Here is a 22,875-nt window from a genome sequence, read left to right on the forward strand (position 1 = left end):
TGACCAAAGACAGTGGTTACTAGTGATGAAGATGATAGATTTTGTATGTAAAAATAATTAACTGGGCAAAAAGGAAGAGGTTTGTCCCTGTAATTTCTCTTTCTTCACACAGGTGCCGTGGGCAGATGTCTCAGTGCAGGAGCAGAATCAGCTGGAGTGCCCCGAAAAGCAGAACATGCACATTTCAGTGTTGGAGCCTGGTTCGCAAGCCCCTGATCGGCCTCCAGCCATGGCTTTGTGTGCTCAAACACAACTTCTCCATCAATTACATGTAAAGTTAAATGTGTGACTTCAAAGCCACTTCTGAGGGGGTGACAGGACACATCTCTGTGTTTCTGTCTTTGCAAATCATCCCGTGTTTTGTTGCTCTTTTTCACTTTTCCATATATAAAACAGTGCCATATTTTTCGAGTTCATTGGCTTACATCCCTTCTTTAGCACAAACAGCTGATAGTCACATTTTGCTGCTGGGTTTCCTGGGCAGAGGACAGAGCAGACACACCCTCTTTTGTGCCCTCAGAAGCATATTGGGGTACAGGTGCAGTGGCAGGGCCACTCTGCATGCACATCAAGGCAGCACGGGGCATCAGAAGGCAACCAGGCTATGGGGACAACCCAAGGGATGCAAACCACTTCTTCTGCCTCGTGCTGCCCCACTCCATCCCTGGCTGTTGCAGCAGGGCTGTTGCACCAGTGTCCAGGGCTTTCTGCTGCTCTGCTCGAGCTGGTGTATTGCTTGAATACCTCATTTCATTATCCCTCCCGAGCCCCTCTCTGCCCCGCTCGTTTGAACAGTGTTTCCTTTTGCAACACATGCAGCCATTCACAGAGGCAGTGGTGGCAGCTGGCTGGTGTTTGCAGGGCTGAGGAACCCTTGAATCAGTGCAGAAGACATGACAAGGGAGCACGGGAGCCTGGCATTTCTGCTATTTCTGATCAGCACACAAATTTGGCTACTGGGGATAATCCTGCTCAGGCAGTGGAAGGGGAGACAGAATCACATCCATTTCACTAAATGAGTTTTCCCAAGCTGTAGTTTCACACACTCTTTAAATACTCCTCAAATTAACTGCTAATTTTCTAACTAATTTCCCTATTATATTCATTACTAACCATGCAGTCTACAGTTAAAACTGGAAAACAGTCTGATTTATGATCATGTGCTTTTCCATGCACATAATTTCCTGAAACATTCACATTTGGGCTGGCCCCAGGTTTTAAGACCAAGCATAATTCTGAAGACGTTTAGAACAATGGGAAAATGGGGATAAATATTTTTTTCCCTTTGAAAACACCTTCCTAAACGAATGAGGCTTGACGTTGGCCAGGGAACAGCCTTTGCTGAGGCCTGGAGCATTGACTAACTCTAAAGAGGAGTATAAAAATATATAGTTGTTAGCAATTGGTGACAGCACCACACATTTTTCCTGCTGTGTTCTGAGAGAGGTCTTGGGCAAGCACAGGGGTCTGCTGCTTTTTTGGCCACTGATGTGAACATTTGCATTGGGAAAATTTTAATGGTCTTGGAGAAAGAAAGGCGGGCTTGCTGCACCAGCACAGGCAGCGACAACCTGTGGCCATGGAAACATGGCTGATGCCCTGATTTTTCTGGTGTTTCTGATTTTTCGGTCAGATGTTGTAATCTTTTCCATTTCAAATCATTCATGCAAGAACATCTAATTCTCTGCGATGATAAAGCTGTCAGGAGTCCTGAGACGTGCTGCTCTGAAGCAAGTTGATTTCATGAAAATCCTCTGCAGCCAAACAACTGTCTCCAGATAGTTTTTACTGAAGTATGCAGAAAATTTGCCATGACATCAACAGAAGCAAAGCCAGAAGAGGTGCCCACAGCCCCCCTCTGCTCTGTGGGGTCTCCATAGCAATTATACCTGAATTATAGAATAGCCACAAACATGCTGTCACTTGAAGCACATCTGGCCTGCACAGAGCCCAGTCTCTGGAATCTTTAAGATTTTGTGTTTAAAGGAAAAAAATAAATAAAATCCCTGAACATTCATAGTCATTTGCATCTGAAAATAAACAGGCAAAACAAGGATGCACAGTTTTTGCACCCAGCACCTGTGAGAAAACAAATACTCTCTTTTCCCACAAAATGAACCACTAAAAGCAGGAAGCGGAGAGAAATGACACAGAAAACTGACAGTGCCGGGAGTGCCGCTTCCCCTCCCAGCACGGGTGGCTCCAGGCAATGCTCTTCCTTGACTGCTGGCAGTCCCTGGGTGCCCAGGCTTTTGGGAGAGTGCTCTGCCCCCAGCTGTTGTTGTTCCCAGCCTGCTCAATGCTGTCTTCCTTCGTTGCCCCACCTGAGAGAGGTCAGAAGCGCTACCTCCCCACAAAAAAGATTCAGTTTTGATGAAGAACTGTTTTCCAGGGTCCTGTGGAAATAATCCTGACTCATTCCCCTTGCAGCTCAAATATTGAGAAACTCAAGAGAATTAAACCCCATCTTGCTGTTCAAACTGAAAGAAACGAAAAACATGAACAAAACTTAACTAGCAGGGAGCAGGTAGGATCCTTAAATTCTCCAAGTTTGGGCTATCACATCTGGTATATTAAACCTGACACTTCCTGTGTAGTAAAGCCATTTCCTTTTAATCTTTCTTTAGAAAAAACAACAGAACAGTAAATTAAACACAATCTTCTCCTCAATTCTCAATTCCATGCTATTTTAGTGTTGACGAATCAGGTCATGTAATAATAAAATTCCTGCAGAAATCTGATCCTAACTCTGTAACCTTCAAATTGCAGTTATGCTGCTGTGTGCATTTAATACTGTACTTGACATTCACCTTTTCCATTTCACTTCTGGATGACATTAGGATCTGCAACAAGGACCTCCTTCAGCTCTCCCAGGTTACCATTTATTTCAAAGTATCCCCAAGGCCTCCAGCACCGTTTAGATCAAACTTGCAAAAGTCACTGGTATGAGCAGCTTTTGCGGGTCCCTTGAGTTGTTTCTGAAAACAGGTTCCATTGTGTTCATATTATGCTTTCAAACTTTATAGCTCATTTTTAAATTACATGTTAATTTCTAAAAATGTTAAATTGCAAGGAAAAGTTGGCAAGGACCACACAAAATCATAGCACTGTTCTGCAGCTTGTATGTGTCTCTCTATAGCACTTATGTGCATGGCTACACCCTTACATTTAAGTGCTCTGTAGGAATGTGGGCCTGATCCTACAGTGTGCTGAGGGTCTCATCAGAGGTGCTCAGCGTGCTGTCATAAACGACCCAGGATCATGCTTTATAAATCACCAACTTTGCAGGATACAAATGGAAGAAAGAAAGGAAGGCAAGAGGAAAGAAAAAGGCAGTTGTAACGAAAACATCAGAAACAGAGCACACTCCTGAGTATAAACATCTAAAAATAGAGATCAAACACCTTCAAAAATCAGCCAGTCATTCAAGAGTTTGTTTAAAAGCCATCCTCCTTTCCAGGCCTGCAAGTCTTTACTTTCCTCACCGTTTTTATTTGTTCTGGCTTTTCTACTGTGCTAAGTAACATAAAAAGTGAAATCAATGAAAAATCTGCCTACAGAAAAAGGACTCCCCGTCCTGCCATTTTGTCTCTTTTTCTCGTTTTAATTTTTGCTTTCTTCACTAGACAGCGATATCCCAGAAAGTTGGGAATTTTTCATTTCCTTGTGCTATAATGATGCAGAACATTTTGTTCCTGCAGGTGACTGGCGTTAGGGTACTCAGGGAGCACTGCAGCGTGATTACAAAAAAGTCAGCATTTTAGTGATCCATAAACCAAAGACTGACGCTGCTGCTTTAGATTCATGGTCAGCCTCACTACAAACATTATTAGATTTTTTTCCTGGTAGATTTCTGGAGTGCTTGTTGCAGTCAGATTGCTGTTTCTGTGAGCATTTGTACAACAAATACAGAAAGGCAAGTCTGGTTTCAGTTATTCCTGTCACACAGAGAACCTGCTGTGAGTGACAGCATGACAAGGAGTTAATAAAAACTAGTTCTCCAACATGGATTTTTAACTAAACAAAAACACTGAACCAAGCCTTTCAGTGGTCAGCTTAAGACACATATTTGACCAATTATATAAATTTATATATTATACCTGCACTAGGATTAATCTGAACTGTAATTTTCTGCCTTAAGTGAACACATTTGTGTATGCCATAAGCGTATCAGCTTACGACAGAAACACTCACATATGTGACATATCCGAGCATGCTTTCACTCTTTCCAGACTGCTCTGTTCTCCTTGCTCCGTCCACCCACGCCGCCTCCCGCTCCCCAGGCCAGAGGCTGGGGGAGATGGCAGTGTGGGCACTGCACCTGCAAGGGCTCCAACTCAGAGTTTGCTGCTCCTGCCCCAGCACTGAAGCCACTTCCCACAACCTCACAATAATTGTGTGGAGGTATAAAATGAGGCCGCTCTGCTGACAGTCAGTTATATAGCTCGTCCTTGATCTTTATGTGGGATTTCCCAGTTGCATGAAGCTGGAGTAGCATATGGTCCCGTGTTTATAAGCATGTTAATGACTGAAATGGGAAACTCTACATCCCATTTTCCTTATAAACTTTAAACTGTAATTTCTTGTTTTTGTTATTGGACACTGCACTTGCATCCTGTTAATTTGGTGCAGGCTATTGAGACACACGTGGCCACTCTGACCCTGGGCACTGGGAGAGTGAAGTAGCTCCAGACACACTGATGTACCTGGGCCCGTAACCAGAACCAGACACAGCTTTCTACTCATGATCTGCTACGAAAAGTTACTTTTCCAGGGAAGTACAATAAAGAATTTGCTTCAACTCTGATGACTGCCGGTCCTTAGGAACACAACAACCTTGCCAAACATTTCTCAAAAATAAAACATCAACCAGTTTTCACTCTGTGCTTTTTGAAACACTGCTTAAAATGTCTTCATAAACTAAAACATCTAGTAGGAATTTCACAATCCTGCATCACCTCCTTTGTGTCAAAAATTAGCTGTTTCATTCAACAAAAAATTGCAGTGGGGAGCTCCTTGGAAGTGGTGATATCCCACTTAAAAATACACTTGCCACTTTCAGGAAGGTAAGAGTGGTACAGTCAGACTCTGTTATTTTGCTTAACCAAAATGGATTACAGCTATTTTTGAGAACACAGACACAGGTCTGCTACACGACTGCACTGAGAACTCCTATCCCAGGTATTCAAATTACAGAGAAAAAACATTAAAAAAAAAAAAATCATCCTTATTTATCTCTCCTTACCTAACAATCGTGGATAATTTAATCTGTTTGAAAGTAGGTTTCATAAATGGATGATAACTTGAAAATATATGCTTTGTTCATGAAGGGCTTAATTCCTACACATTACAATATCATCAGAAAATCATTAATGGGACTGTAATCTTGTAGCTGAAAAAAGCCCATTTGTACCTATTATTTCCTGAATGTACACAGATGCATAGGAAAGATATAGCAAATAATATTGTGTATACACGATCTTTTTCTTTCTATATGCAGATTACTGCTTGTCTGCTTTTGAAGTGCAAAAACAATAAAATATCCTGAGAGCTGCTGGTGTGTTCTCATTAAAGGCAATAGCACTTCCAAACTTTAAGGAAGCTATTTAGGAACTGACTTAAATACGATCTCAAGAGGAGTTCCAGGAATGCCACTTAGGAACTTTAAGGACAAATATACTAGTTTTTAGTCATTACAGCACAGCTTGTGAACTTACACAGTTACAGTGTGCCTGTTTCAGCCTTCACATTAATGACCATATTTTTCAGTGCAGCTTGAAACTTGTCAAGAACAACTTAATACAGTGGCAAATTTATTACAAATTTTAAAAAGTCATTGTGTCCATTGTGTCCATTTTTAGGTTACAGTATGAAGTACAGAAAAACGTAAGTTTACATATCTGAGCTGCTGCATCTGTTCTTGAGTAACTTTTCACTTAAAAATAAAACTTGGCAGACAAGACGCCTGTAATGCAGACCAAATGTATTTGGTATGTTGAGAAAAAAAGTTAAATGAACAGAGAGAGTTAATTTTGAAACTTACTAATCATGCATGCACTATTCTTGCTTCCCAAGAGATCCCATTTCTTTATGAGACCCCCACTCACTCCTTGGTCATCCCCGACAACCTGCACGCACAAATGTCCTCCTACCCCCATCATGAAACTCAGCCTCCTGAAATCATTGTGGCCCCTCCACATGGACAAAAAAAAAAAAGTGACAGGAAATGTGTCAGAAAAAAGAGAGCAAAGGCTGCAAACTTGAGAAGTTGCAAAGGCACCCGAACCTGTCTGCCAGGGAAGCCAAGGGGAACCAAGTACAAAATCTAATCTGTTTTAACTTCAGTGCAAAGTCCTCCAGTACTTTTCACCAATATCCATCCCACCCTGCTCACAGGGTGGCCCCTGGCAGAATAACATGCCAAGAAAGCCCCCAGGACAACACGTAGGGCTACTGCAATGAGTTGAAATCCTGAGACGCTCATGGAGACCCTCGGAGACTGGGATGCAAAACTTCATTTTTTTCAAAATTAAAATTTTATTTTGCCTTACGTCCCAAGGAAACACAGAAGAAGCTTCAGAAGAGGAGCTTTCCAGCACTCCCTGTCCTACATGGACCTGAGCAAATCCTGATTTAGAGCAATTTACTGGCATGAACCAGGCACCCCATGTGCCTTCCTCTGAGTGGTAACATAGCGGATGATATTAAATCACATTTTTAAGTTTTTATTGATAAGATTAAAATAATAAAGTATGTGTGACCCTTCAAAAAAACATCAAGATAAGGTATTTAATGGCCACGTCTGTGGCCCCTTAGCTCAGTGCACAGTGTCTGGAGAGCAATGCCGAAATTAGCGTAATCCATGCATTCAAGAGATGCATGAGCAGCAAGGGGCCACACACCAGACAAGCACTCTGAGGACAGAAGAGATGCTGTACAACAGGAAGAGGTGTTTACCTGCACTCCATCGAGGGACATATGACTCATGTAAGTGTCACAAACAGCCACCTTGAAATTTCAAAGCCCTTCTCTTTCTCCCAGCTGCGGCCATGGAGTGCTTCAGTCCTCCCCTAGTCCTCCCCTAGTCCTCCCATTCTATTGTAATAGAATGTTCAAGAGTTTTCTCCTTCTTTAGGACTGTCTTAGTGCTGACAAAAAATGGTCTGTGTCATTTCAAAAATCATACCCATTGCTCCACTCAAAAAGCGAACCAGCTTCACTAATGGTCAATAACAGAACTTAACTGTAATCTGCAGGCAGAACTTCTCCAGAGAATGAAAGGGTGGACAGGATTTATCCACCCTGATACCAGAGGACAGACAGGAGTGACCTACTCTCATGCAAGAGGATAGGCAGAAATTATCCACTGCCATATGAGAGGATGGACAGAAGCCTCTTAAAAGGCATAATCATGTGACACTCATTCCAGGTAATACCATTTACTAAGCTGGCTGTATTAGAAATGAGGTAGAAAAAAATCCCTTACCTGTCCGATAGACAAAATTGCCTTCTGTCTCTGATGATGATGGAGACACCAGTTCTTCCTCAAATTCATTGGAACTAAATGAGCCGGAGTGATTCCTTTGCCTTGTTTTTTCCATCATAGCTGCATTAGTAGCCATGACATGTCTCAGTGAGTCATTTAGGTAACGATTCAATAAGCTGCTTTTGTATTTGGGAGGTGACACGTAATCCTCATTGGCACTTGTTTCTGGTCTCACTCCTGTTTTTATTACTGAACTTTCAGTTTTAATCACAGCGTGATGAACTGGTTTGTTATATCCCCCTTCATTCATATGGTTTCTTGGAGGATTTTCTCCATCTGAAACAAAAGAACAAAGATACAGTAATACACTGAATACCTAATATTTAACACAAGGCCTTCTCTACATGTTTTGAATTGTGATAAATATAACTAGAATAAGACAACAACTTCAGCATTGGACATTGATTTTCATTTTCTTCTTTTCACACGTTGCTCATAGTAGTTCCTGTGGTTCTCCAATGTTACAGCTATTCTAAATTAATTAGCTGTACAAAACAGTCTTTGAGTCTAATTCGTTCATGAGTAACACAAGGCAAGTAGAAAAAAAAATGAAAAGTGCCCTAAACAATGACAAGCGTTTAAAAATATGTGTAAATGAAATGAATTCTTACTATCATTACTTGAAATTTGGTTCTCCTGAATACCATATCATATTTAGGTGTATTTGCCTAAACTGTACTCTTTTAATTGTCCTGCAAACAATCTTTTCACGGGAAGTGCATACAAAAGAAATGTGAGTACAGACTGAAATTGGAACAGAGATATTTGCAACTGAGTGCAAATTGACATGTATTCTTCTAAGAATTCACATAGAGATTTCTGACAATGTTCTGTATCATTTGTTCCTGTCATTGTATCTCCGTGTCACAACTGCCTGATAAAAGTACCTATAGAGCTAATTAATACAAATGTTCTATAAAAAATATAGGGCATTTTAAAAAAGTAAATCTTGCATTTGCTAATTTGAATAAGAAAGAATTTCAGTGCATCTTTTATGGAAAACATTTGCTGGCAAAATACATAAAATAAATAACAGTAATATTCAGTCTACCATCTAATAAGCTCCATCAAAGTTAATCAGATTCTCTTGTTAATCAGATTCTCCTGTTAATGACATGATATTGCTATAGCCCTCCCATTAAGGAAAGTAATAGTCAAGTGATTTCTCATTTCTTTATACTAACAAATGTAATTAATTTTTTCCTTCAATGCAGATTAAAGGAATAGACTTGTAGAATCTAATGAACTAACAATTATCTGTCTAGTAACAATGAAATATAATAACATGCAGCCAGATTGCCACCTTGAATAACTTATACAATCCCGCTTGCAAGGCTGCATAGTAGGTGGGATCCTAAAAAGGCACCTAATTCTCAAAAAAAGTAAAGGTGGATCCACTAAGGGTGTTTTGTGATTAAAAATTAGAGCTAACTTAGGGTATCTGATACTTTCTAAATATATTTTAGTCCATTTAAAATCGATAAAAAGAGCATCAACAAACCTTCAGAGCATGAGTCATCGCTGCTCACGCTGAGTCGTTCAGCATTTCCTTGAACATATTTGTTGTACAGTTTTATTCGTAAAGCCCAGCTAAGGTCTGGTTGCCTGACAGTGTTCTTCAGGCGACGTCTTGCATTGGCAAACCAGTTTGATACCTGCATACAAATGAGTGTATTAGTTTCCTTTGAAAATTACACAAACAAACAAATCCAACTCTTAGAATTTTCATGAGTTTTATGTATGTTTCAAGGAAATGGCAAACAAGAGAAATAAGAAAAAAAGTCCATGAAACGATCACTGAGCAGAGCAGGAATTTCAAACAAGAAGGCAGGTTCAGGCTTCTCACCCTTCACAAGTGTTAGCAAAACCACATTATTGCAAGGTTTCAATTAAGGAGTCATAAATAGTAAGTTTATATTCATATTTAATTTTTTTTATTTTAAAGATAATGCCTTGAACTTTCAATATGAACCTTCAATATACTACTAACATCCTAAATTAAAACTAATATCTAATATTCAGTAATTTCCTTTGACATTTATATAGGCTACAATAAGGCTGTTGAACAGAAAAACTCATTCTGATTTTGTATATATAAAAGTCCAAATTCTCCTTTGTACTGTATGTCTGACAAGCAGGGGGTATCAAGAAAGTCTTAGAGTACAACTTAGAGTCACTGCAGAAATCAACCATATGCTCTACAGAGCAGCAGGTTTTATTAACTCTTTTTGTTGTGTACACCCTAAAAAACAGTGAATAGTCTGGTTTGGCTTCCTTCCCAGCTGCAGAGAGTTTTCTGGAGTTTGACAGAGCAAAATGGATATATGTTAGTATCCTTTTAGCATACAGGGTCACCACAAAGTCAGGCTCAAACACAAGGATTTCACAGTGTTTTAGGCACTGAACAAGCAAAAAGGCACAGTCTACTCTTCTGTGCCAGCAATACTAATCAAACCACCAAAGAGGATGCATGTACTCGCAGTGACTTTGCACGAAAGCACACCTAAGAAAATGCTGGCCTTGATTCTACCGTAACTTAAAATTATATAAAACAGAAAATACTGACACAGTGACATTACCATAACTTTACTACCAAGAAGAGCAGAGGCAAGCTACTTACACTCTAACAATATTTGTTTAATGATAAATCAAGTCTTAAAAGTGCTATCTACTCCTTGAAGGAATAAGCGTATTTTGATATGACCTCTGCAAGAAGGAGGTAGAGTAGCATTACTTGCAACAGAGAATGTAAAGAACGTCAGGAGCCTATAGCCCCACTCACATATTTGTGTTGTGAACATGCACACAGAGAAATCAAGACCACTACCATCATATTCTGACCTGGGAATGATCATATCATTTAATTTGCGATAACCTGCAAAGCAAGTTAACACACGTTTTATTAATCCATGCTACCCCACCAAACAGAGAGCCAAACTGTAGACCTCACTGTTGGATTTTGGCCATAGTATTGTCATCTGTCTATTGCAGCTAAGATTGTATAAATCACACAGAAGTATCTCTCTAATGATTCTGGATCAATCAATAATCCCTTCTAGGGAGATTAGGAGAAAAATAAGCACTATCTGCTTGAAGGAAAAACAAGGCTTCAGCTCAGAGTCACACCCAGAACTCAGCAGTGGTGCCCTAAGCCTGTCACTTGGATTTTACTTTAAATCATGTTTACATGAAACAGGGTTCCACTGAAAATACAGTGAGCCCTGGATCAGCGCTCAGATGCCAAACACATAACTTTACAAGCCATGTAGTTTACTATGACAGGTTAGAAGACCAAAACGGTAGCTGGCAGAATAAGCAATTTTCATTCTCTTCCAAGGCTACTTGCTTATATTCATCATATTGACACAGCAATTTTTATAGTAAATGAGAAAGGGTGAGCTGGAATCCATGCACTTTCTGGTGCTGTTAACAAACTCACTCCAGACTGCTTAGCTGAAGCAGCAGTCACCTGGCTACCATATGACTTAGTGTAACTCTGAAATCAAGTACTAACAATAGAGATGGATCAATCTGGGTCTCACTGAACACGATAGCAGTTACTGCAGCATTTTACAAAACTGACAGCTTTCCAATCTCTCATAAGAAAGATTTCATTATGCTGCCATTTCATTACAGATGGAAATATTTCATCAGTGAAGTGCCATGTACAGAGAAGAAAGATAGGGTAGTATTAGCGTGACTCATACATAAAAGCAATTAAATTTAGCAGAGTGATTTCTGCATCATGGTACTCTTGGTTTATTTTGGGCTCATTCTTCCCATGCCAATGCTTTGCTTTCCGCATATCAGTATGAAAAGATGAGTCATATTTTAAGTCTTCTGCCATGAGAGAAGGAAATAGTAGTATTTAATCATTATCTCATAATGAGATAAATATACTGCACCTTGTCCTCCTGCTCTTTATGAAGCAGATCATCTTAAGTGCCATCACACAGCACGTACAGGACAATCATGGGATCAGGCCCAGCCAGCATGGGTTTGTGAAAGGAAGGTCCTGCTTGACCAACCTGATCTTCTGTGACAAGGGGACCCACTTAGCGGATGAGGGAAGGGCTGTGGATGTGTCTGCCTGGACCTTAGTAAAGCCTTTGACACAGTTTCCCACAGTGTTCTCCTGGAGAAACTGGCAGCTCATGGCTTGGCCGGGGGTGCTCTTTGCTGGGTAGAAAACTGGATGGCCGAGCCCAGAGAGTGTTGGTGAATGGAGTTACATCCAGCTGGTGGATGATCACCAGTGGTGTTCCCTTGGACTCAGCTGGGGCTAGTTCTGTTTAATATCTTTATCAATTATATGGACAAGGGGATCAAGGGCACCCTCAGTCAGTTTGCAGACACACCAAGTTGGGTGGGAGGGTTGATGTTCTGGAGGGCAGGAGGGCTCTGCAGTGGGATATGAAAAGGCTGGATCAATGGGCCAAGGCCAATGGTAGGAGGTTCAAGAAGGTGAAGTTCCCTTCAGACACAACAACCCCAGGCAGCACTACAGGCTAGGGGAAGAGTGGCTGGAAAAGGATCTCAGGGTGCTGGTTGACAGCAGCTGAACACGAGCCAGCAGAGTGCCCAGGGAGCCAAGTACTCAGCACTGGTGAGGCCGCACCTCAAATCCTGTGTTCAGTTCTGGGTCTCTCACTTCAATAAAGACATTGAGGTGCTGTAGCATCTCCAGAGATGGGCAATAGAGCTGGTGAAGGGTCTGGAGCACAAGTCTGATGAGGAGCAGTTGAGAGAGCTGGGAGTGTCTAGTCTGGAGAAAAGTAGGCTCAGTTGCTCTTTAAAACTACTTGAAAGGAGACTGTAGCAAGGTGGGAGTTGGTCTCTTCTCCGAAGTGACAAGTCATAGGACAAGAGAAAATGGCCTCAGGTTGAATCATGGGAGGTTTAGATCGGATATTAGGAAAAATTTCTTTACAGAAAGGGTTCTCAGACACTGGAATAGGCTGCCTAGGGAAGTTACCATGGTTGAGTCACCATTCCTGGAGATATTTAACAGAAGTACAGACATGGTGCCTAAGGACATGGTTTAGCAGTGGACTTGGCAGTGCTGGGTTAACAGCTGGGCTTGATGATCTAAAGGTCTTTTCCAACCTAAATGATTCTATGATTCTGAAAGAACCCCAGATCAGTTTTTAGAAGAGAAGCCTTCTTCTAAAGCACAAAGCAGCAAATTCATTCCAGATACTCTTATCCCAAATGCAATTACAACAAGGCCCAATAAAGCTGGAGGAAAGTTAGGCAAATCCATTTAAGAGATTTTTCGGCTAAATCTATGATGTAGTATCTCTGGGTGCTTTCCTGCTCTTGGGCACTGGTATATGTTGCTGGAAGATCTTGGTTTTTAAGACATCACGAGATTCGATACCTCTCCCACTCTTCAGTAGGGGAATACCTCCAGCCATGCAAACTGAAAGAGGCTGTCCAGACAGCACGTTCATTCTGACCCCCAGCCACCACCTGGGTTATCATAGGCTGTTCCTGGCTCCTTTAAAGCCAAGAACAGTTTTGTCACTAATTTCAAAATGTTACATTGTCTATCCATGTAGTCTTTTAAAAGCTGCATGCCTACGCTGTAGTTTCCACTCACAACAAATGCCTGTTTGCACCACATTTACCTTAACTATTGCAAAAAGAAACAACCAAGCTGCCAAAAACGTCCATCCTTTACCATAGTCCCAAGTCACATTACTGTGACCTCCAAAAATAATAAAACCCCCAAAACAATGATTTACATACAAGCCAGTGAGAAAATCTTTGTCATAGAAACCTCCCAAGAATCAAGTATCTCGAAAAACACACATGATGAAATTCACTACTCTGGTAAAGTAAGGATCATGTAGTTCTTCAGGAAGTAAAAAGACAAAAGCCAAGAGGAATGACAATAGATGTTCTTTCCAGTATTCATTTTTTTACAGTAACTCAGTTGTTCCCAAAGAGCATCAGGTACTTACATCAGCATCATGAAATATTGACACTCTGGCCTTACTTCAGAAGAGACTTCTTAATTTTTATTGTAATTTGTTCTGCTTCACTGCTTAAGAGTAGCCAAAGGTTCAGTAAAGGAACAGACATCAAGTGATTCTCCTCCTCCAGTAATCCAGATATGCTTTTATAAATCTGAATACTATTAAATCCATAGCAGCACATGACCAATAGATTAATCCTCATATTGAAAAACCTTCTCTTCAACAATACACCCATTCATATTTCTTTCTGGAAGGAATATACAGCCATTTTTCTTTTTTATTTCACAAGAATATCTAAACCAAAATTTAAAATGAGATAAATCAAGCACTGTGGTAATAATACAAATGAAAATGTAGCATATTAATAGGACAAATTATTGGATTCTGAATTGGAATCTAACTGGAGTAAAACATAAAATGCCTTTTCAAACTATATTGCTTTTTTGGTTTCCTGCTTTGGCAGTTATGGAAGTAGAAAACTTTGGACTGTTGGACTGAAATCTGCAATAACATTTGCCTTGAGGACTCCCAAAGACCTTGTTGGCCTGCACAGGAGTAAGTCGGCCCAGAATTTGCCCCAGGTTTTGCTACTACAACTTAAGAAACAAGATGATTTATGATTCCTGCAAAATCCTACCTCCTTGAAAGACTCTGACTTTTCTTCAGCAGTGCAGTTGGACATGCAGCTGGAATAGTCCACTTGCTGTCCCACCACACCCAGGAACAGAAGGGTGAGCCAAAGTATTAGAGAGGTAGAATAAATTAATTTAAAATCAGCCAACTGCGTGATAGCAAAACTGATGAAAATAAAGTTGTGGAAGATTTGACATGCAAATACTGTCCTAATAACAAAAGTAAAAAACAGGGCTGGATGTTCACCTCTTCATCTCACAGAAGAACTGGTTTTATCTTTGCCATGGTCCTGCAAAAGCTCCTTTGCACCGATGGTACATAATGGAATAAGGTTCATTAGATGAAAGAAAAGCACGGGGAGAAGAGTTATAGCTATATTATCAAAATCACTATGATCAACCTCATCTTCCAGGCAGCTGCTGAAGACCTTTTCCAAGATCATCAGTCAGGAGAAAAACAAAATAACCCAACCACTCATTCTCTAAACAGCATTGTGGCAGAAACTTAAAGGGATTTTCAACAGTATCTTTTGCCTCCCCTAGGGCTTGCAAGGGCAATCAGAACACAAGGGATGCTGAAAAGAGGAAGGAGCTGTCAGCAGACAACTGCCTCCACAGGAGTAGAAAGCTGTGGGAAAAAACACCACAGGACAGCATCGAGAAATGGAAAAAGAGTAAGAAATATGGGACATGAAGTCATGTAACCCAGATAAAGCATCATACACTGACTTCTGATTCTTCAACAGTGTCCAATGATGTTACTTGATTAGAAAAGCAATTTGCAGGCAACCCTGGTTGATGCTTTTGCATAATGCCCCTCCTGAGACAGAACCAAAACTTTCCAAGACACACTGAAGCACAATCCCAGCCTGCTCTTGGTTATACTACTCATCTGAAAGAGCACAGCCTCCAGGGAAGCTGTTTCAGATGTACCCTGTGTGACTGAGATCACAGCCAGACATGCTCTTTCTTATTCTCTGAGAAGAAAAATTTTGATCTGGATTACAGTCTTGTTCTGGATTACAGTAGGTGTGGAGTGTGTGTTGTTTTGTCCTTCCAGGTTCTGGAATTACTGCTGGTGCCAGATATATGTATTTACATCTCATATAGATGCGATAGTATTCCTTGGTTAAAAGAGCACTGTACCCAAATCATGGAAGAAACACCTGGGGTTTCTTTTTGATGGTGTGCTTCTTTAAATGAAGATAGATGTGCCTGTTTGCACAACTCTTTCAAATATTACAGTACAGAGAAACGAGGCTCGTCAAATTCAGCTTGAGTGACGGGGGGGGTCTCAGAGAGCTAAATGTAACCCTCCTCGATTCCTTTCAATTTTAGTCTACACCTTATGTAGATCATAAAACTCTGTTGAGTAGTGGCCATGGCACACTTCATGCTTTTATAGAGGCTAATACAACTTATCCCCATCAGGATTTATCAAAGCTGCCACGAGAGAAATGCTGTAAAAACCCATCAGTTTTTTTCCCATTGTCTCTTTGTTCCGAGGCATTTATTTAAGAGCAGCAGAAGTCCTCAAGATGATATTACTGTCTCCCAACATGGATGTATGTTTTAAATCCCATGTAAAAATAAAGGAATATTCTAAAAGCCATGGTCTAATAAAGTACTCCTATTGAATTGTGCCATTGAAAGTATAGTCTTTATACAATCATATTTTTAAAAGTCTGAACAAACCTTTCACGTATATTTTTTAAAAGCAAGAGAAGTTGTTTTAGTTACATCTTCTGAGACATCAATATTATTTTTGTCAAAGCTATAGTGTTTTTTCTAGTGTAGCAGTTTTATAGTGAGATACTAAAGTGTAAAAGTTTTTAATTTTTCCATTGCTAGAACTGAAGTTCATAGCACAGGTTTTTTTGAAGGAGCACTCAAAAAAGCACTCCACTTTTTCTAATACTTAGTGCTATTTTGATCTTTTTGTGTCCTTTGCAAAGTGACACATAATGTGTTAGGTAGAGTGCCGAGGACCCAATCCTGCAAACACATGGGTTTTATTTTATACACCTAGCAGTAACTTGCAGTAAGGAAATCTGATTATTCACAACGCATAAATCTTTTCAGCATCCAGACCTGAGATAGCATCACTCGGCATTTAACCACATATTTCAATAGAGTGCCAGATGGCAAAGAGAAAAAAGAACTAAGATTTATGAACATTTGCAGCAAACTTTATGCCTCTTACGGCAAGACAACTGTCAGTCATTTCAGGGGACTATTACCTGAGAGCAAAACAATTACTCTCCATGTCTAATTACACTGCAATGATAATTCCTGCAAGACTGTGAAGCGCAGACACTGTGTGCTGAGCTGCTGAACACAGCACGTATGGTAACGCTAATGTCTGCGCAACAGGTGATGACAATTATTATCAGAACAATAGAACAGTTTTCATCCTAGCCCATTTTCAAAAGGGAAAAGAGTAGCTTCCTACAATTTCCTCAGCAATTCCTATTCTGTGCTAAAATCTCCCACCACTGATTTTTTTTTTAACTGAAGATTTCTAAAGACTAAGCAAAAGTATTTTCATTGCACTTATGAATGAGATGAAAGGATGAGAGTATCTATTCCTAGGAGGACAAGCACACACCTTTTGCTGATTGTCTTTAGCACTTCCCCAGCCAGGATAGCTCAGATGTGGTAATTCTTACTTGGGAGAGACATTCCTCCTGGGCCAGGGGAGCCCTGGGCAGGGCGGAGGAGGGATGCACACAGGACCCTTGGTCTTGCTGGCTGCACCAATGGTCCCCAATACCCAGCACTGCCCCTTGCTCAGCTCACAGAGGAGCTTTGGCTGATGCTGTCCCAGTCTCTCCCGTCCATGAAACGCCCGAGAGCAGCCTCCAAAGGTGGTGGTAGAGGTTTCCTTACCTGCACCAGGGTCATCTGGGAGCCGAGGGCCAGCAGAATCTTCTCGGTCTTGGTGGGGTATGGGTTGTCGCGGTGCTTGTAGAGCCACTGCTTGAGTGGCCGCGCCATGTCCTGCAGCGCCTGCCGCTTGTGCCGCACCTTCCCGCCGCTCTGCCGCGCCCTGCCGCGGAGAAGGGGCGCTGAGGGCCGGGGCTAAGGGGCACCTGCCCGCTCCCCCCGTTTGGACCCGGGCTCCTCTGCGCGGCCTCTCCGGCGAGGGCGGTAGGAGCGCCCTGTCCGCGGGGTGCCCCAGCCCCGGGGTGCGTCCTACCCGGGGGATCCGAGCCCCGTCCTCACGAGGTGCTCGGGGACTTTCACGGCCGCACCTCTCGCCCCGGCCGGCTGCTAGGAGAAGGCGATGCCCACAGCTCCCCAAACTCCCCGTGGAAGGTCTGGGAGAGCAGACCCAAAGCGGGTGAATGGCCGCGACAATGCCGCGGGCCCGGGCGCCTGCCCTGCGGGGATTTCGGCGGGGCCAGGGCTCCGGCGGTGCAAAGTGGTGCCCGGCACCTGCCAGGCGCGTGGCCAGTCTGCTTACAGAGGGGCTCTCCTCGCACAGCCCGGCCGCGCACTCCACGGCTGCGGTGTGCGCTGCCCCGGGGGCAGCCGAGCCTGACCACCCGCCCGGATTTATTTGCTGGTGATATTCAGAGATACCCGCGGCACCGAGCAGCTCCCGGGTCATTTCTCTCCTCGGTGTTCTGGGGGAACCGGCGTTCCGCTGCCAACGCCGCCGGCAGCTACGCAAGGCAGCCCGCTGAGCTCCGCGCCTGCCGAGGGAAACGGCGTATACCGGGGGGAACGAAACACAGGCTCCGTTAAAAAAAAAAAAAAAAAAAAAGGCAAAGGTGTCTCTCTGTAAAAAACAGCCTAAAATAAAAAAGTGAGCGAACAAAACCGGAGGAATCCGAAGGGAAAGCCAGAGGCGGGCTGGGGCCGGCGGCAGCGCCGCGCGGGACGGAGGGGTCTCCGTGCGGCGGCGGCAGGGGGCGCCCCGGGGCTGTGCGGGGCCGTGCGGAGCTGTGCGGTGCGGGGCCGTGCGGTGCGGGGCCGGGCCGAACGGCCGCAGGCGCTGCCTCGCCCGGGGCTCCCTCGGCAGCCCCGCTCCGCCGCGATCGGCTGCAATGACATTGCGGTGAAACACAACCCGCGTCCTCCCGGCCAGCACCGCCGGTAAAACGTGGTGGGCCAGCTGATGCAATCGCTAAGGTAGTAAAAGCAGCTCCCCGGGGCTCCTCGCTTTCTGAGCCGCCTGACTGCGCTCCTCGGTCTTTACTTTGTGACACTGACCCGAAATGTCTGGTCAGCACTCGCCAATTCAACCCTCCGAGCTACGGCTGACAACGCGCCGAAGCCTGCACGTCCTCTGATCACCGTCTATTTCACCTGTTCCAGCACCAAAAAAAAAAGGAAAGAAAAAAAAAGCAAAAAAAAAGCGAGCAGCCGCAGGCAGCTCAGCCACAGCTGCCGTTTTAGCAAAACCGATCCTAACATCACCTAACCCAGCTCCTGAATGGCATCGCGCTAGTCTGTTCTAAATCCCATCCCTGGGAACGAACCGACAACGCAGCTCCTCCCTGCCCGTTCGCTCGGCGCGCTGCGAACCCGCGGGGACGGCGGAACAAGTGCCGGGGCCGCACAGCGTCCGCCCGCCCCAGCCCCGAACACGAACCGCGGCCACGGCACCGCCGCCGCCTCGTCCCCCAAGTCCCACACGTCCCGCCTGGCGCCTCTGTTTTGGGGACTTCAATTGCCTGAAGCGCCCGAAAAAGCCGGTGGAGCCCCGCTGTCCCCGGTTTGTTTTCGTTGGGAGGCAGAGGGGGGAGGTCAAGCGCTGCAGGACAGGAGAGCTCTGTCTGGCACATTCCAGCCCGATCGGACGCCCATGCATCACCTATTGCCGGAATTTCCCACTATAGCTGCGGAATGAGAGTCCCAGAGAGTACGGATCGGGGGACGCGGGGGAGGACCCAGCCAGAAACCCATCTCGCAACCCCACATCGGCGGCGCGGCGGCCGGGAGCGCTGGCAGGCAGGGCCACCCCCGAAGCCGGTGCGCGGCGCGGAGACGAGCGGTCGGCATACCCTGTCCGCCGGTTGCGCAGGCTGAGGCTCTCCTTGATGGACGGGCTGTCGGGGAGCAGCACCTCGGCGTGGTGTGGGCCCTCCACCACCCCCACGTAGGGCCGGCCGCTCCGCTCCCGCTCCTTGGCGTCCTCCTCGAAAAGCACCTGGCCGCTGAGCTTGCTGAAGACGATGGTGTTCATGGTGGGGGGCTGGGGGCCGCCGTCGTGCTGGCCGCCGTCTCCGAGGTGCGGGGACTCGCTGTGCGCTGCGGGGAGGCGGCAGCGGTGACCGGGCAGCCGCGCCGAACCGCCGAGACCCGCCCGGCGCGGCCGGCGGGGGGGCAGCGCGGAGGCACCGGGCGCCGCCTGTCCACCCACGGGGGGGAGGCGGCCCGCCCCTCCCACGGCCCGGCCCGCTCCCACGGCCCCCCACCCAACCCCGACCCGCTCCCTCAGCCCGGCCCGCTCCCACTCGCACCTCGCCGCCGGCCACCGTCGCGCTCCTCGCTCCGTGTCGCAATAGTTCGGAGCGCGGGTTTTCTGTGGGTTTGGTGTTTCTCTCTCGCTTGCTCTCTCTCTCACTCCTTTTTTTCCCCCCTTCCCCTCCCCTCCCCCGGAATGATTTTCCCCTTCCCCCTCCTCAAGCGGGCAGGGAAACAAATTGTTTTTAACGACCACTAAATGCGCAGAGCCGGCGCCCGGAGGCACAGCCGCCGCACAGCCACTCACACTGTCGGGACCGCCGCTCCCCATCCCAGGGGGGAGTCACCGCCGGCGAAGGGACCCCAGCAGCCCCAGCAAGGGCACGGGGCCCGCCCGGGCAGCGCGGCGTCGAGGGGCGGTGCGTCGAGGGGCGGTAGGAGTCCGGCCAGGGGCATCCGAGGGGACGGCAGTGCACGGCTGGGCAGTCCACCGTCTGTACGGGGGCGTCTCCCGGGGAAGGCGGCTGAGGACTCCCGTTAGTGTCACGCTGGTCGCGGGAGAGACTCTCGTTGGGGACTCGGGGAGCAGCCGCAGCCCTGTGCCATTCATTAACTCCGGCGTTTAATGAAGCCATACCAGGAAACATCTCCCCCCACGCTTCTCCGTCTTCTCTTGTGTGTCGTCTCTCCCCCCTTCTCCCCGCCCAAGGATTATAAATTAGCCCACAGCCCAAGCGAGGAGACAGCCCGCTGCCTTTAGCATCCTCGGCGCGGCCAGCGCGCTCTCGCACAGATGCGATGCTCGGTAGCCGGAGATGTCTGCGGGGGCCTCGTCCCGCTCCCACGGATGTGCCCCGGCTCCCCCGACCCCGCTGCTCCACACCCCGCATCCCGCGCCTCCCTCCGGCGCAGCAGCCCGGCCCCGGCGGGCTTAACATTTCGGTTTTCTGTGCGCAGAAACGAAGAAGACGGCCACAGTCAATATTTACAAGGATGTAATTCAGACGTTATTTGACCGCCGCGGGTGAACAGGGAGCAGCCGTCTGTGCCCGCGGGCCCGGCAGGATGTGCGCGGCGCGGACCCCCCGTGCGCGCACCACGCACGACCCCACGGTCTCCGTGGCACATCGCTGTCCCTGTCCTTGTCCCCGCAAGTGTGACACCAAAGGACCTGAATCGGCATAGCTGCTACCTCTTGTATTCCCTCGCCCCCTCCCATCACCCTGGCCTTGTCCCCGCCCGTCTTCCCGGGCTGCAGAGGCCACTGCGGAGGGGTGCTCGGTTCTCCATGGACGCGGCGCTGGAGCGGTGGGGACGGAGGGGGCAGGTACCTGCTGCGGGCGCGGCAGTTCGAGAACCCCCGCTCGCCCCCCCGCCCCGGGCTCAGCCGCACCGTTTCTGCCCCACCGTGGGGTGTTTTCTGGGGCTCACTCCCATCCCCGCACTCCTCCTCATAGGGGCATGACGTCACGGACTCTCTCTGCGACGTCCCACAGCCACACGCACTGGGGAAAGGGGTCGCTGGAAGAGAGAGGCACCTTGGCGTCGGGGATCACCGACCCGACTGTAATTTCTCCATTTGCTGAAGGGAAGCAGGAGGGAGGGTGGAGAAGGGCAATGCACTAAAGAGACCCCATCATTCAGGGAGAAAAATTTCTGTCCCCAGGGTGGGAGAAAAAAACCACGAAAAACTTGCTACCAGTGCCCTGATGAGAAAACAAAGGGTAGAAAGAAGTGTAAATGACCACAGGAGTGCTTCTCTGTAGGCCATGTATCCCACACTTCCACTGACCTTTGGGCAAGGCCCTGGTAAGGCTGCCCTACAGTGCCCTGGCCAGAAAACTCAGAACCAGCTGGGGGAGAAGGGGGCATAGGGGAGCACTGTGGGTTGAATGTCTCCTGTTAGTCTGTGCTAATATGCTGTTTAGGGGCTTCCTACAAAACACACTGCTGCAATCATGCCCAGCTGAACTGTTTAAGAGCTGGGAAGTATTGTTATAATTATATCACAGCTAAAGGAGTCTGAGAAAGTGACAGGTTTGATCAAAAACAAGATCCTGAGAGCTCCTGCTCACTCTTGTGAAACAGGAAGGTGATAGTCATTTGCAGCCTCAGAAAAGTGTTCCTTCTGTTGTCTTCCCACTCTCCTCTCCCAGGCTCTCTGGCACAGCAGGGGTGATCTTCTCTGGCAAGGCAGGCGCAGGCTCTGGTCCCCAGCTCCTGAGAGGAGGCGCAGATGGGGCACAGCAGGGTCCTGTGGGCCCTGCAGACTGAGGCAGCCTCTGGAGCAGTGGCAGGCCATGCACTGCAGGGTACTAAGCAAGTGCCCTTGGAAGCCACTTCCCTCCTGCCTCTCCACCATGGTGGAATGGATGCTCATTCAGGATGCTCAGGAGGATTTGGGAAGGCAAAGGTATTCCTTCCCTGTGTCTACTGATGATGGTGCTGCTTGGGCATGGGCTGGGGGGATTGTTATCTGTGCTGGCAGGGTATCTGGCTGTCCTCAAGGACATCCATGGTCCCCAGGAGCATGGTACTGTGTGGTACTCTCACCTGCCTGCCCATCTGGAGCTGAGCAGGGCACAGGCAGCCAGGGCAGCAGGTTGCTGAGGGCCTGGCAGATCCCACACCCACACCCAGAATAAATCACAGCAACAAGAGCCGATGGCAGAAATCAGCATTTGGAAAGCGGTTCTGGAAAAAACCAAAAGTCTGTGTGGGGCAGGCGTTGCCAAACGCGGTGAGGCAGTGGCAGGAGCAGTTGGCACTGCGGCGCCTTACAAGCCTCTAAAGCAGTGAGATCTCCCAAATCATCACATGTAAATCTCACACACGCCCGCCCCCTCCATATTTTATTACTTAGATCACAGTTGAAAAGCTTAAATGAAAACAGTGTTTCTATTTCCAGAGCTTGTTTAACATCGTGAATGTGATACAAACTGTGGGCTTCATGTTTTTAATTAAGGTTACTTACCCGGCCATGCACGGAAAAATAAGTCAATAGTTGCTAGCCGCATACCGCGGCCTGCAGCCGGCTCCCCTGAGGATGGTGCAGTGCCGACTGACAGAACCACCGTGGCTCCCATGCATCCCACAGAGGGGTGGGGGCCCTGGGGCGCAGCAGGAGTTCAGGCACCTGCCAGGCTGGAGCTGCAGGAAGCTCATTGCCATTCTTTGCAACAGCCCTCTCCCAGCGCAGGCTTGCGTGCCCAGCTTCAGACAGCTGGTAGGCCAGGTTAGCACGCCAGAAAGTGGCAGCAAGGCACATTTCCAAGGAATATCGTGCAGAAAGAGCCTAAAA

The 22,875-nt window shown here is 46.4% G+C and overlaps 1 protein-coding gene across 6 annotated transcripts in view; it reads right to left on the reverse strand.

The window, feature by feature from the left end:
* MKX (mohawk homeobox) overlaps window positions 1-20,210 on the reverse strand; it is a 49,212-nt gene extending 29,002 nt beyond the window's left edge. Inside the window, exons 1-5 of one of the 6 annotated variants that reach the window (XM_064636277.1) lie at window positions 19,882-20,206; window positions 19,172-19,418; window positions 17,049-17,208; window positions 9,048-9,201; window positions 7,487-7,822 (exon numbers count right to left, since the gene is read on the reverse strand). In XM_064636277.1, coding sequence (XP_064492347.1) covers window positions 7,487-7,822; window positions 9,048-9,201; window positions 17,049-17,208; window positions 19,172-19,353 — 832 coding nt within the window. In that variant the 5' untranslated portion in view covers window positions 19,354-19,418; window positions 19,882-20,206. Of the gene's footprint in view, window positions 1-7,486; window positions 7,823-9,047; window positions 9,202-17,048; window positions 17,209-19,171; window positions 19,419-19,630; window positions 19,730-19,881 lie in introns of those variants that run through there. The other 5 variants (XM_064636286.1, XM_064636323.1, XM_064636305.1 and 2 more) reach the window with 5 other exon arrangements.
* Between the last annotated feature and the right edge of the window lie 2,665 nt (window positions 20,211-22,875).

This window comes from Pseudopipra pipra, chromosome 1 (genome assembly GCF_036250125.1).
Source record: "Pseudopipra pipra isolate bDixPip1 chromosome 1, bDixPip1.hap1, whole genome shotgun sequence".
Taxonomy (NCBI): Eukaryota; Metazoa; Chordata; class Aves; order Passeriformes; family Pipridae; genus Pseudopipra; species Pseudopipra pipra.